The sequence below is a fragment of the Panthera tigris genome, chromosome A3 (genome assembly GCF_018350195.1).
Source record: "Panthera tigris isolate Pti1 chromosome A3, P.tigris_Pti1_mat1.1, whole genome shotgun sequence".
Lineage (NCBI taxonomy): Eukaryota > Metazoa > Chordata > Mammalia > Carnivora > Felidae > Panthera > Panthera tigris.
In genome coordinates this window covers 26248287-26263056 of record NC_056662.1, presented here as the reverse complement: position 1 = coordinate 26263056, position 14770 = coordinate 26248287, and the positions used below count along the sequence as shown (strand labels likewise).

At 53.0% G+C, this 14770-nt stretch overlaps 1 protein-coding gene across 5 annotated transcripts in view; it reads left to right on the top strand.

Annotated features, from left to right (window-relative positions):
• ASXL1 (ASXL transcriptional regulator 1) overlaps positions 1 to 11251 on the top strand; it is a 75494-nt gene extending 64243 nt beyond the window's left edge. For 4 of the 5 annotated variants that reach the window (XM_042980654.1, XM_042980653.1, XM_042980655.1 and 1 more), the window contains 9 exons: positions 1187 to 1307; positions 1385 to 1482; positions 2068 to 2161; positions 2623 to 2775; positions 4023 to 4186; positions 4282 to 4378; positions 5764 to 5869; positions 6154 to 6787; positions 7318 to 11251. In XM_042980654.1, the coding sequence (XP_042836588.1) occupies positions 1187 to 1307; positions 1385 to 1482; positions 2068 to 2161; positions 2623 to 2775; positions 4023 to 4186; positions 4282 to 4378; positions 5764 to 5869; positions 6154 to 6787; positions 7318 to 10236 (4386 nt within the window). In that variant the 3' untranslated portion in view covers positions 10237 to 11251. The remainder of the gene's footprint in view (positions 1 to 1186; positions 1308 to 1384; positions 1483 to 2067; positions 2162 to 2622; positions 2776 to 4022; positions 4187 to 4281; positions 4379 to 5763; positions 5870 to 6153; positions 6788 to 7317) is intronic. The other variant, XM_042980657.1, reaches the window with a different exon arrangement.
• The last annotated feature ends 3519 nt before the right edge of the window (positions 11252 to 14770 follow it).

Here is a 14770-nt window from a genome sequence, read left to right as displayed (position 1 = left end):
TTTGGCTTAAATTAATGGAAATGATGAAGATTTAATACAAGGGGTCAAGGGACCCATGAAATTGATGAGTTAGAATTGTGTAGCTTTCCTTTATAAATTTCTGGTGTATTTGTAAGAGGTAGAATCATGATTTTATCTGCTCTTCTTCACACACTTTATTTAAAGAAGAAGACCTCCTTGTCCTGATGTATCTCTGTTCCTCCTCTCCTCAGCCCCCAGTATTCATTCAGAGTCCTTCCTAATTGTGAGGTGGAAGGTGGCCCCTTGGTGTTCCCTGGGTTGGCAGTGGAGTTGAACTAAGACTGCCACAGAGCCTGTTCTCCATTAGGAGAATAAATCAGGAGTGGAGCTCTCCTGCACTCTGGCCTGCTTTCCTTGAACTCATGGTTTAGGTGGCCAGCACTTTCCCTGGGCCTCACCACAGTCCCAAGTCCTCTTCCTGCCTGCAGACTTCCCATCGTTGCCAGAATGAAATTCCTGCGGCTCACATCGTGCCCCTCTCAGCGCCCTTCAGAGACTCACAGGTAGTCAGAATCTTGGTCCCGCAGCACAGCGTCTCATCATTTACCTGGCTGCTCGCTCTTAAGCCTTATGCACCTAGTCCTCCAGGTGCTTGTTGAAATCTATGCTTTCCTTGCATTTGGAATCTTCTCCCTCCTGTCTCCTACTGCCAAACCATCCACCTGCTAGCTTAATGCTAGTTTAACTTTTAAAACTCAGCTTAAGAGACACATCTCCCTGCAGGCCTTACCTCCGTGCCGTCTTTCCTCCGGCTCACTGAGTTAGGTGTCCCCTCTTCCGGACTGCCCCAGCTCTCTCTGTACATCTGTTGCTGTGCTTTGTATTGTAGTAGATTTCATTTTCTTTCCTACTCCTTTGAGTTCCTTGAGGGCAGGACCCTGATTCTCCCTCCTTATACACCACCCCCCACCAGGAACTAGCATGGTGTAGCTTATAGGGGGCACCCCATAAATGTTTAATGAGTGAGTGAACATGAAATTGTGTCTGACTTTCGTGACGCATGTATGAAAAGAACTTGCAGAGAAAGAGGTCAGTTAGAACGGGATAGGAACTTATCAGTATTCTAAATCTCTCTTCTCCAAAAGCAGTGCGCATTTAGGAGTGACTGCTGTGCCTGTAGCATCTGTCGGGTTTTGCTCACCTGAGTTGTGCCTTGCTGTCACAGAAGGATGCCCTGCAGTGGTCTCGCAGTCCGGCTGCAGTGGAGGGAGAGGAGCCAGAGGACACAGCCGACGCGGAGAGCTGTGGGTCTAACGAAGCCAGCACTGTGAGTGGTGAAAACGATGGTAAGTACCCTTCACAGGATGGGCCAGGAGCTGCAGGCAGCTTGCTAGAGACTAACCTTCACTTCCCCCTCTTCCAGTTTCTCTTGATGAAACGTCTTCGAACGCATCCTGTTCTGCAGAATCTCAGAGCCGGCCTCTTTCCAATCCTAGGGACAGCTACAGAGCTTCCTCACAGGTAGGGAGGAGAGTTGGTGGCTAGGCTGGGGCTAGTTGGGGCCAGGCAGGAGATAGGACTCTTCTGTGTTAACTGTGAGCGTGTAGGGAGAGTGGAGCAAATCAGTTTGGTCTTCACGTGTTGGTACAGTTCAGAGTGGGCCATAGGAAAAGTGGGTTGTGGATCTGAGAGCAGAGTGGTTTGTTTTTCTTCATTACCACAGATAATATAGTTTGCCTCCTACTTCTGACAAACACAGGAATATCTGGGACGGGGAAGGCACAGTGTAGAGTGGGGAGCAAATGAGCTTGGGAGTCAGCACTTGGAATTATGGCCCTGCCGCTCACCAGCTTTGGGACCTTGGGCAAATTCCTTATCTGTAAAACAGGGTAACAATACAGTACACTCAGCCTGGAGTGGTAGTTGGCAAGGTGCTGGCCACGGCTCAGTAACACGAGTCAGTGCCGCTCCCCCATCACATGCCTGAGCTGGTTGAATATATGAACTCTGTTGTACGAGATGGTGGGTGGAAACGTGGTGGAGAGGGACCACTCTTGTGGCCCTGCAGGTGACTCGGGCTCCTTTTGTAATCCCTCGGCGATACAGGCGAACAAGCAAAAGAAAAAGACTGGGGTGATGCTGCCTCGAGTTGTTCTGACTCCTCTGAAGGTAAACGGGGCCCACGTGGAATCTGCATCAGGTATGTGCAACCTTGTGATATGATGCTCCTTCCTCAGGTCTTGGGGCCTGCCTCCGTCTGGCAGCAGTGTCTGACCTAGGTGGTACGGTGCCCGTCGAGGCAAGAGGCCCTCCTGGTGGGCAGCACGCTGTGGTGGTGAGGCCTGAGTTAGGTTCCGGTGCTGAGCTCTGCCGTGCACACCGCCTTTTGGTCTCCCAGGGCGGCACGAGGGTCCGATGAAGGAGTGTGCAGGTGCTTGGTAAAGGTGCAGTGCTGTGCAGATGAAGATGGCGGTTTGGCATTCTTTCGTGATACCATAAAGCCAGACCATGCGGTGGTGATCTCTGACAGCCCAAGGTTGGGCCACGGAAGCACCCGCTATTGCTGGCAGTGTCTCAGGGAGAGCTGGGAGAAGTAGGCTTGTCTGAGAGCCCTGGGCGCGGCGGGTGATGCTTTTGACCAGTGGAATGCTGTGCCTTCAGGGTTCTCGGGCCGCCACGCCGATGGCGAGAGCGGCAGCCCGTCCAGCAGCAGCAGCGGCTCTCTGGCCCTGGGCAGCGCTGCTACTCGTGGCCAGGCCGAGGTCGCCCGGGACCCTGCCCCGCTCCTGAGAGGCTTCCGGAAGCCGGCCACAGGTGAGTGGCTTGGCACTCATTTCTCTGCCTGTAAAGGGGGCCCCTGCAGGCCTAGTGAGGAGAGGACATCTTCTGTTCCACTTCCTGTACCAGTTTATTTTGATTTCTTGGGTGGACCTCTAATTTTTTTTTTTTTTTAAACCTCGTATTTTGGTTATTGCACGTGTAGATCTCTGCTAGACTAGAGAGAACTCCTTGTGGGCAGAGGTGACGCCACATTGTTCCATGTATGTCCCTGTAAGGGCGTGGCCCGTGCCTGCCGTGGTGCTGCTTAGCAAGTGTTGGAGTGAGTGAAAATTGCTTTTGAGCTTCTCAGGGAAGAATTCCAGCATCTATTTTCTTTCTTGGGTAGCATCCTGTCACGTTTGTTCTCAGCACCCAGAGTTGCGGTCAGGACCCCTTTTTGTAGCCTAGTCAGCATGTTGCGGAAGGAGGCCTGTGTTGAATTTGGAGTGCTCCTCCCACCCCTCGGGAGGGCTACAGGCTATTTGCAAGGCCACTATGCTGTTTGCGATTTCTGAATTTACTTCTCAGAGCCCACATGCTGGTTATTTGTAGACGGGCCACATGAAACCATTAAGAAGACTAGCCTTGGCTTCTGAAAATTCGACTAAACCGTTGCCCAAGTGGGACCTGGGTTTGTTGTCTTGCTGCTCTTCCAACTCCTCCGCAGTGCTTAACCTTAAGGTCTCATGAGTCTCTATTCTTAGTGATTTTCTCAAATACAAGTGACATTTGCTGACGCTTCTGTGAGAGAGATTGACAGCTCAGCGGCTTTAAACGGCCCTTAGTACTTTGCCGTGTGGAGATCACCTCTCTCCGTCCCGTTGAGGGAAGGCGTCTGCAGAGTCGTCTGTAGGACACTCAGTAGATTCACTTTCAGACAACCGCCATCATGTCTCCACTTGGCTTTGTGGAGCCTGTTCTCCAGCTTTGGAGGGAAGCTTGCAGCCTGCCCCCTGCCTGCTTCTCTGTGGGAAGAGTGTCCCTTTCAGCCTGTGTCCCGGCACGGCACAGAGTCTCGTCTGAGGATGCAAGCCCAAGCGTTCTCTTAGGTTTGGTGGCAACATCAGTGACCTGGACAGAGTGATTGTGACGTGCAGGTTAGGGCGGCCTGGATGTATGTGTGGATCAGTTCCGTGTAGTTTGGGTGCTGCCGGTAAATGTTCTCCCTCAGTTGGCATTTGTTCCTTCGCTTTGAAAAGTTGAAAATCTGTACCTTGCTTCTCACTGCTTTGCAATCACAGGTCAGATGAAGCGCAACAGAGGGGAAGAGATAGATTTTGAGACGCCTGGGTCTATTCTTGTCAACACCAACCTCCGGGCCTTGATAAACTCTCGGACCTTCCATGCCCTGCCAGCCCACTTCCAACAGCAGCTCCTCTTCCTCCTGCCAGAAGTGGACAGACAGGTGCAGAGGGGCGGCCTCCTCTTTGCTTCCCTCTGGGTGGGCTTCTGTTCTCTCTCTGAGTTTCTTTATTGTGCTTTTCGCCTCGATCCCCCTAGGTGGGAACAGATGGCCTATTGCGTCTCAGCAGCAGCGCACTGAATAACGAATTCTTCACTCATGCGGCTCAGAGCTGGCGCGAACGCCTGGCTGACGGTGAGTAGACGTTCTCAGACGGCTTGAGAGGCGCCTGCCGTGTGTGGTGTCGCTTGTCCTTGGTATTTAAAACCCAGACATTCATTTTTCACCAGTCTCTTCTTTTTCTTCAAGGGAGTATTCAGTGTAAGGTAGGCTTTCCTTGCACTACTAATGAATGTGGTGAGCGTTAATGTGTCCTATAGCTTTAAAGAAGGTACAGGGTGTTTGGGCTTTTGCCGTGTTGTGTGTATATATCCACCACGTCAGCGTCATTAAAACTTTCAACTCCTGTCTTTCTGGTAATCCTGACATTGTCTAGATGGGTGGAGGAAGGTGCACCATGGCCTTGACCTATACACTGAGCTCTTTTTGGACATTGCCACTTGAAGTGATTGTCAGCTTCTCTTAATTTAGTTTCATGGGAGAGCTGCACGGGGAGTGTGCTGGGAGGTCCCCAAGACTCCCTCTGGGTTTGATGATTCACTAGGAGGACTCATAGGACTCTGCATGTAGTCCTACTCGGGACTCATGGGACTTCACATATAGCTGTACTCGTGCCTGTGATTTATCACAGTGAAGGAATACAGAGCAAAGTCAGCAAAAGGAAAAGACGCTTGTAGTGAAATCCAGGGAAACCAGGCGCAAGCTTACAGAGTCCTCCCAGAGGAGTCACACAGGATGCGCTCAGTTCTCCCAGCAGTGAGCTGTTGACAGCACATGTGAAATGTGATCTGCTGGGGAAGCTTGTTGGAGACTCGGTACCTAGGGGTTTTTTTTTTGGTTTTTTTTTGTTTTTTTTTTTTTTTTTTTTTTACTTGGAGCTGATCATGTAGGAAGCCTCTGCCTGGCACATAACTACATTCCAGATTCCCTGAAGGAAAGCAGGTGCTTGCCATAAACCATCTTGTTTGCATAAACAGTTTAGGCACAGTGAGCCATTCATGTCAGTTAGCGGGGGTGGGAACCCTCCTGAAATCCAAGTTCCCAGATGTCAGCCAAGGGCCAACCTTGTAAGCAGGCCTTTCCAAAGATAAGCGGTCAGGCCTGCCCTGTTAACTTTTTTTCTGCACAGGGAGTAAGAATGGTTCTTTTATTTGTTTCTGTTTTGCTTTTTTGATCCATGTGTTGCTTTGCTGTTGAATGACTTGATTATCTGTGGGAAGAATAAATTTCCCTAGTAATAGACATGTTAGTTCTGTCATGAGTGAGAACATGGTGTGGCTCTGGAGGAGACAGAAACCAGCATGAAGAAGATAGGGTTAAAAAAAAGATCTCCACACTGAAACCAAAGTCATGTGTATTTTGAAAAGTCCTGATGTGGTAGAATTGCAGGATTTACCTTTCCCTAAGATAGACATTAATATCCTGAATGCACACACTCAAAAAGCTTTATTTCTCTTTAGGCGAATTCACTCATGAGATGCAAGTCAGGATCCGACAGGAAATGGAGAAGGAAAAGAAAGTGGAACAGTGGAAAGAAAAGTTCTTTGAAGACTACTATGGACAGAAGTAAGGCCCTCGGTGCTGTGAGTCCTGGTCTGGGCTTTGGAGGGCAGAGAAACAAATACTCTCGAAGTTGTGCATACCAGTGTGTGGGGTGAGGACAGGTTGAAGGCAGTGGCTTGCTAGGCTCACTTAGCTTAATGCCACTCTTGAGAAAGCTGATAATACATTTTTCTATGGTTGGTATTATGGACCATGCAGATTTATTTTGTTCTGAGATATCTAACATCTAGAATAAAATAGGCATGTCCTCTCTGCCCTGTAACTGATGGTATGAATTTGGTTTGCAGATTGGGTTTGACCAAAGAAGAGTCATTGCATCAGAACGTGGGCCACGAGGAGGCTGAAATCAAGAGTGACTTGCGTGTCCCAGGAGAATCAGTGCGGCCACAGCGTGGTCCAGCTACCCGGCAGCGAGATGGGCATTTCAAGAAACGCTCTCGGCCGGATCTCCGAACTAGAGCCAGAAGGAATCTTTACAAAAAGCAGGAACCAGAACAAGCAGCGGTTGCTAAAGACACACAGTCTGTGGTACCAGACATCCCCCTCTACAAGGACGGGGAGGCTAAGAGCGACTCAGCAGAGGCGGGCGGCCCCCATCTGCCTGGCATGGCCTCTGCAGCACCTGACCCAGAGAATCCCGAATTCCTGACCCAGCCTGTGGCTTCCCGGACCCAGACCGATCCAGGCGACCTGGCACGTGCTTCCGCGTCTCCAGACAGGATTCCCAGCCTGCCTCAGGAGACTGCGGCTCAGGAGCCCAAGGATCAGAAGAGGAAGTCCTTTGAGCAGGCGGCCTCTGCGTCCTTTCCCGAAAAGAAGCCCCGGCTTGAAGACCGTCAGTCCTTTCGTAACACAATTGAAAGTGTTCACACCGAGAAGCCACAGCCCACCAAAGAGGAGCCCAAAGTCCCGCCCATCCGGGTAGGAGGCTGTTTGATTCCTGGCTGTCCTGGAGCCAGGATCCCTTTGAGGGCCAGGAGATGTGCAGAGCCCCTTTGTAGAGATGGAAGGCTCTGGGCCGTCGTGTTAATTACACGAGCGTAGAGCCCTCTGCCAGAGAACCATTCTTGAGACTGCCTGGTAGTCAGGGGGATAAGGTTCTTTTCTTCCTCACTTCTTTGTTACTCTGTTGAAGTTATCTCTGGAGGTCAGAATCCTTTGGGGTTTTTAAATCTTTTATTAGGTGGTGGTAGATTCTTTGTGCAGTGACTCACACAGTCCCACCAGAAATTAAATTTAGAAGCATGGCATACAACAGCCCTGGAGCTGAATCTTCTCAGAATGGGGTGGTGTCACGGACAGCCATTTTACCACCATTATTTCATTTGTAAAGAAAATTATTTGATTCTTTAGGCCATGACTCCTAAGCTACTAGAATCCCAGTTTAGCCTTACAGTTGCTAGGTCAGGCCACCCAGTCGATAAAACTGTCTTCCAATTCTTCTCTTGCAGATTCAACTTTCACGTATCAAACCACCCTGGGTGGTTAAAGGTCAGCCCACTTACCAGATATGCCCCCGCATCGTCCCCATCACGGAGTCCTCCTGCCGGGGCTGGACTGGTGCCAGGACCCTCGCAGACATTAAAGCCCGTGCTCTGCAAGTCCGAGGGGCGAGAGGCCACCACTGTCATCGAGAGGCGGCCACCACTGCCATCGGAGGGGGGGGTGGCCCGGGTGGAGGTGGCGGCGGGGCCACCGATGAGGGAGGTGGCAGAGGCGGCGGCAGTGGTGATGGTGGTGAGGCCCGTGGCCACCCTGAGCCCCGCGGAGCCCCGAGCACCCCTGGAGAGTGTGCGGCAGATCTACAGCGAACACAACTACTGCCGCCTTGTTCTCTAAACGGGGAGCATATCCAGGCTGGGTCTGCCGTGTCCAGAGCCAGGAGAGAGGACCCGATCGCTCTCAGAAAGGAGGAGAGCTGCCCGCTACGGAGGCTTCCAGATGTCCTCACAAGTGGTCTGGAAGATGCCTCCCAGCTCCCCATTGCTCCCACCGGGGACCAGCCGTGCCAGGCTCTGCCCCCACTGTCCTCCCGAACCCCAGTACCAGAGAGATTAGTTGAGCAACCTGCGTTGCATCTAGATGTTAGAACTGAACGTGAGTCTGGTACCACTTCCCGGGAAAGCGATAATGAGGATCGAGGACCCTCTCTTCTCCGAGAGAATGATCCTGTGCAGTCTCTAGCGGGGGGTGTTGTACTGGAAGGAGGACCTGGCCAGACCCTTGACCATGACAGTGACCCCACCATGAAGCATCCTGTGAATGTGACTCCCACTTCCACCACTGAGTTGTCTTTGGCTGGTTGCCTGCAGGACAGACAATGTGATGATGAATTAGGACTTGGTGATTCATGCTCACCCACGAGGGAAAGTGCTACTAGACAAGAAAACCTGACAACTGAGGCCCTCGTCTCTGATGGTGCTGCTCCTTGGGTGCCCGGCCTGTCAAATGATGAGGCGGTCGGACGGCCTGAACCAGACTCCAGAGGACGTGTCCCATCTGCTGAGCCCCAGGCTGTGGAAGAATGGGAGAAAGCTGCCCCCCTCATTCCTGTGTCAGCTGGGGAGTTGACTGAGGAGGGGCTAGTTCCCCCGGAGCACTTCTCTTTGGTCTGGACGGTGCCGTTGCAAGGGTGTGCTGACAGTGCTGGTGGCCACCGCAAACCGGTGGCAGGTGAGAAATTGAAGATCAATGGAGAGTCTGAAGCACTAAGTCCTCACGGTGAGTCCACAGACACGGCCTCTGACTTTGAAGGCCACCTGTCTGAGGACAGCAGCGAGGCCGACCCCAGTGAGGCCACAGTGGTGAAGAGAGCCTTGGTGGCGGACACGGATGAGAAACACGATTGGAACCACTCTGCCTCACTCTCCAAGGTGAATGGTGATCGGAGTCTGGTTATGAGGACAGACAGCATGGCTCCTCCTCAGAGCTGGGTGTCTCGTGTATGTGCAGTTCCCCAAAAGTTTCCAGATTCCCTGCTGCTGGCCAGTACTGAGTACCAGTCAAGGCCCACATTGCTGGGCAGGCCTGGGTCCTCCATGGAGGCCACTAACCCACTCGTGATGCAGTTGCTGCAGGGTCACTTACCCCTAGAGAAGGTTCTTCCTCCAGCCCAAGGCAGTAGCAAACCTGAATCCCCACGACTCCCGCTTATGAAAGAGCAGGGCCATGGCAGCTCCCTGGGAGTGGGATCTTTGCAGGACCCTTTGGTAAACAGCTGTGCAGGTAGCAAGACCAGCCCCCGTTCTTTAAGAGCTTCAAAGGAGCTGCTTCTACCTGAGATCCGTGAAGTGAGCACTGGTCTTGCCAGGCTGGAACCCACCCAGGCTCCTGGAGCTCCCCAGAAGATTGCCAAGACAGCCCCAAGTTTAGACTCCGTGTATCCAGTGACAAAGTTGATGGCTGCCTCTGGGAAAGTGGAAGAAGTGGATTCCAAAGAGCAGTTCTCTCCCGTTAGTGTGGAAGATCGGAAGGAAGCCCGTGACCTGTCCCAGCGCAGTAATTCAAATGCTGCCCCAGGCAGAAGTCCAGGAAATCTCACTACCTCGAGAGTCCCTTGTTTCTCATCTCCAAACGTGATCTCCTTGGATCCCGATCAGACAGGTCAGGCCCTGGGTAATCAGAATGGTGCTGGAGGTCAAGGGAAGAAGCTCTTTGGCCCTAGGAATGAGGCCGCGGCCCTTCAGCGCCCCAGACCCGTGGAGCCGACGCCACTGCCCGCTGATGCCCCTCCTGGGTTTCCCAGTAGGAAGTTGGGGCCAAGCAAAAACTCTGTGTCTGGTGGGGTACAGACTGCCAGGGAAGACTGGGCTCCGAGGCCACCGCCTGCCTCTCTTGGTGGTGTCAAGAACGAGAAGACTTTTGGGGGCGGTCCTCTCAAGGCAAATGCAGAGAACAGGAACGCAGCTGGGCCTGGTCCTCGGGAGCTGGTGGATCACTTGCAAGGGATGCCCTTTGTTCTTGACCTGCCCTTCTGGAAATTACCCCGAGAGCCTGGGAAAGGGCCTGGTCAGCCTCTGGAGCCTTCCTCCATCCCCTCCCAACTCAATATCAAGCAGGCATTTTATGGGAAGCTTTCCAAACTCCAGCTAAGTTCCACCAGCTTTAATTATTCCTCGAGCTCCCCCACCTTTCCCAAAGGCCTTGCTGGAAGTGTGGTGCAGCTGAGCCACAAAGCAAACTTTGGTGCGAGCCACAGTGCATCACTTTCCTTGCAGATGTTCACCGACAGCAGCACGGTGGAAAGCATCTCGCTCCAGTGTGCGTGCAGCCTGAAAGCCATGATCATGTGTCAGGGCTGTGGTGCGTTCTGTCACGATGACTGTATTGGACCCTCAAAGCTCTGTGTATTGTGCCTTGTGGTGAGATAATAAATTATGGCCATGGGAAAAGTTGTATAGTTAGTGTGTGTATTTTGATAATGATTGATCTTCCATCTGTGTACAGAACCCCTTGATATAACAGACTCTGTTTCTCTAGGCAAGAGCACTCTTGCCCCTCCCTAAAACTTGTAGTGCTAAGGCCCCTCTGTCGCTTACCAACTCTGCTGGTCTAGCTGCAAGGGCTTCCCGCGGGGCAGCTCATTGGGCCGCCCGAGGCCGGCTGGCCAACTCAAGCTCTCGTGCAGACAGAGCCTGGTGTGGCATGGGGAGCTTGCTTGACACCCAGAGGGACTCGAAACTGAAGAAAGAAGGTTGTGTTCTCCATCGAGGGAACTAACCTACCCGAACTGAGTAGAAATGTCAGTCTTCCACTGCCCCCTCCCTGCCGTGTTTCCTTCTGCTTGCTACTCTGGTCCTGGGGGAGTTAGTTGATGGCTGGGGAAGCCAGCACAGGGTTAAAATAACTCCCAGCAGTGCCCGCCAGGGGGCCCAAGCACCTGCTGACCTCAGGGTCACAGTTCTGGCATTGGCCAGTTGACAGGAGCCGGTTTGACCTTTGGTTCTGTTGCTGAAGCAAATTTGGGACTTTCCTGTCTCGGTACAATTCACTGGCCCACAGGAGCTTTTGGAACCTCGAATAGACTCGCTTGGACAACGGGGTCGGGCATAGGGTTGTCTTTCCTCTTAAAATGCCATCTGTAGACCTTGTAAGTCAGATGTCCAGATATTTGGCAGGTGAATTCCTCTGCTTGACACCCTCCCTGTCACTTTGGACTCCGTGGGAGTGGGCATCTCCACGCACCTGTGTATGTGAAAGTCATTTTACATTTCAAAGCAGTGTGTGTTTCTTATTTTTATATTTTTAACTCTTTATCCTTGGATGTATAAAGTGAATTTTTTGGCTTCTGTAAGTATGCTCTATGCACCTCTAATGTTTTATCATGTATTTATATGTTGTACACAGTACTGGCCGATTCTGTAAATGGATGTATTGTACAGAGAACACAAGTGTCTCTCCCTTATTTTCCGTCTTCGGCATCATTGCATTAAAGTGGTGTACTTCTCTCCACCTGTGTCAGAGCCACTGCGCGCTGTGCTGCCCGACACGAGGGTGGAGTGACTGACTTGTGATCTGCCAGCGTGGCTCGGTCGCCTAGTGGACCTGCTGTAGCCTGCAGAGCCACAGCCAGCCCGCCCGCGCTCAGCTGCGCAGACGTGTCTCGCCCCTCACGTCTCTTCTCTTCCGACCTCCCACTGGCCGCTCGCTGCCGTACGTGACAAATCACCGCCACGGGCGTTAAGTGCTCTGGAGTCCAGGGTGAGTGCCCTGGGTGGCCCCAGGCAGGCTTTCCAGATCTGGCTCCGGGGTTACCACCTTCAGCAATAGCTGGGGCCCGAGGGCTCCGTCTGATGTACTTCTGACAGCAGGTTGCTGAAGAAACAGCCACGCTCGTTGCCTGCCTCTCTCCCGACACATTAACAGCGCAGACATCTGCATAGTTGTCTTCCCTCACCCTGCTTCCTGCCTTACTTCTTACACCTCGACTTGTGGCAGAGTTCAGAGCCCTCATTTGACTTAGGTCTCCCTATGTGAGTGCTTCTGTGTAAAGTAGAAAATTGGTGTGACTTCAGCAAGTGTCATTTCACCCGAAAGGTCTCCCCCCACCCCACCCCACCCCACCCCACCCGGGTTCATCCACTGTGGCATTTTTGTCATCTGAAGCACGAGTGAGAAGTTGGCAATCATGTGACTTAAATGCAGTATTGGCCAAGTCCCGAGTTGGCAGCTTCAAGAGTCTGTTTACCAAAGACAGGGAGCAGAGGCCCAAGTGTGTTTGATCCTCTTCTTCCTTCTGCTGTGACCTTTGGCGGCCTCTAGGCAACAGGCAGAAACTGGTCTGGTCCATGGGGCTGCCCAGGGACAGCACTGTTCTTGTATGTCTCGTGGTTTTGGAAAAATAAACGTGTACAGCCTGCGCTTGTGGTCTCCGTCCTCTTGTGTGGCCGCCCCGCCGGGCTGGAAAGGAAGGCCAGGAGTGCGAAAGCGGCACCGCAGGAGCGAACGCCAGCTCGCTTCACCTCAGCTCCGGCTCCAGTACTGATGTCCTCGGGCTGGAAGCTCTTCTGTCAGGTCAGTGCCGAAGGCCCAGACTCGCCGCTTTTGCTGGGTCTTTAGACTCTGGGCGTGACTGCTTTGACTGGAAGCCAAAATCGAACGAGAACAGTGAGGGCGCTCATCCCAGCTGCCCTGCTGAGACACACTCGCCGAAGAGCTTTCTGGTGGCTGGTGGCCTCGGGGGGTGGTGACCAGTTCTGACCTTGAAAGATCTGTAAACACAAGCGCCTCTCTGCATAGCGGGCAGCCAGCAGGTGCTAGTGGCGTGGGCCTGAGGGTGACAGGCTGCAGGACGTCCCAGTCCATCCCCAGACATATCTGGAGTGCTGACACGCACGAGTTTGTGCTGCTCAGAAACAACCATAGTATAGAAACAAGCCACAAGTAAAAAGACACACGGCAGAAGTACAGATTGACTAAAATGTGTATCCGTTAGCTCGTTTCCCGTGAGTTGGTCGAGGTAGGCTTACCTCCTGGGGCAGTTCAGGCTGCAGTTCTGTGCTGCTGCTGTCGATGGAAGGGCAGGTGGAGAAGTGAGGTTGGGTGGCCCTGTAGTGACTGGGCGGCCTCCTAGTGGCGATGATGTGTGTGTACTTGTGCTGTTGGGGCACGGCACCCGTTGGCTCGCTTAAAGGCCGCGGGAGCTTAGAATGCTTTAGAAAGCAGGCCTGGGACCTGACCTTGCGATCGCGTCTCGAGTGTCGTGAAGGAGGCAGCCGAGGATGGTGGGTTCAGCACGCGAGCCCTGTTCCCCCTACTGGCTGTGCGGTCTCCGTCCGTCTCCGCCCGCGCTCCCGCCTCAGAATGGGGATGGCGATTCCTTCTTTGTAAAGTCGTTAGTGCCTGGCACGCGGGGAGTACTCCGGACTTTTAGCTTGCACCCGGCAGGACAGTGCCTGCCTGACCTTGGAGTAGAGGTCTGTGTGACGCCTGCCACCTGCCCGATCCTTGCCCCAGAGGGGGCCGTGGAGAGGCGGGCCTTGTGCGCTGAGGGGTGGGGTGGCGGCCTCTCACCGGACATGTGGCTTCTAGCCTCACACTCAGACTGTAGTTGCTGAGTGCACAGCCCTAAGTTCAGAGACTGGGTGTCTGGCAGAGGAGACTGTTTGTACTCATGATCCGAAGGACGAGGAAACCTAACGTTTCAGGATACGGAGAGACGATTATTGTACTGGCCTGGTGAGTATCGTGACTGTTTTATGTCCATCCTGCTCTAGAGGAAGTCAGAAGCTGCTCGAGAGAGGGATGGGGAGTATGTGTGTGCTTCATAGAGTAGCCTGCCTAAAATCAAGGGCCCCGGGGACCAGAGCATCTGCCTGCTTGCCTCCTGAGAGGAGGTGGCACAGGCTGTGTTGCCCTTGTGTGTGGGCACTGTTTAAACTGATGGGGAGAGTGGGCTTTGTGACCCTGGAGACTAATAACTTGAAACCAAATGTTGACGGTGACCATACTTCCTCCTGTCTCCGTGCATCAGTTTGAAGGCCTGGACTAACTACTGAAGATGCAGGCAGAAGCTCTATATGGAAAATAAGAGCGACTAAAAGAGCTGTCTGTGCAGTGGCTTTTAACCTTGCTGGGGACACAGACCCCTCGGAGAGCCCAACGGAGGTTCCAGACACCCTCCCCCAGGAAGGCACATCCACACCAACTTGTGTGAAGTATGTCATAGGGACCATCGGCTCCTCAGGCAGCTGGGGACCCCTCATTTAGGAGCCCCTTGACTGCCTGGAACCCGAATAAAATCTGGGTTGATACAAAAGATCAAGGCGGGGAGAGAGGACTTTGCAAAGGATTCTTGGGTTTCTTGTAAACTGGGCTTCCCCAGTGCATCATAGTTAGTTTTAAAATGCACTTCTGTGCCTGTTCTCCCCTTCCCTCCCCTTCCCTCCCCTTCCCTCCCCTTCCCTGAGTAAAGGGAGGGTTGCCTGTTCTGTCATTGAGTAAATTTCAGTTCACTGTTCCATGGGGGCATTTCCTATTTGACGTTGTCCTGTACGATGTTAACAACAGTGGTCCTGGGGCCCCAATTAAAGAAGCCAGGCTGGGATCAAGCAACGCCTCTCTGTCCTTAAGTGACGATGTCTCCTCGATCTCCGTGCCGCCGTCCTGTGGAGCTGTGTGGCGCTTCATCCGGAGGTAAGCGCTTTCCTGGTCCGCGTGCGTGGTCTGCGTGCGGTGGGCCTGGGCCCAGGGTATGTCGTCCCAGGTTGTGGGGCTGTCGGGTCCCTTGGTGATTCTCAGCAGTGGTAGTTTTGGTAGGACAGGGGTTTTCATGGTATCACTGAGGCATTGCCGCCATTGGTCCCTTCGTTGTGTGAAGAGGGGCACCTAGTCGCTGTCTTTGGCTTTCACCGTCCCTGCCATCCTGGTGAACAATCGCCCTTATGAACAGACGGGGTTCCCTGG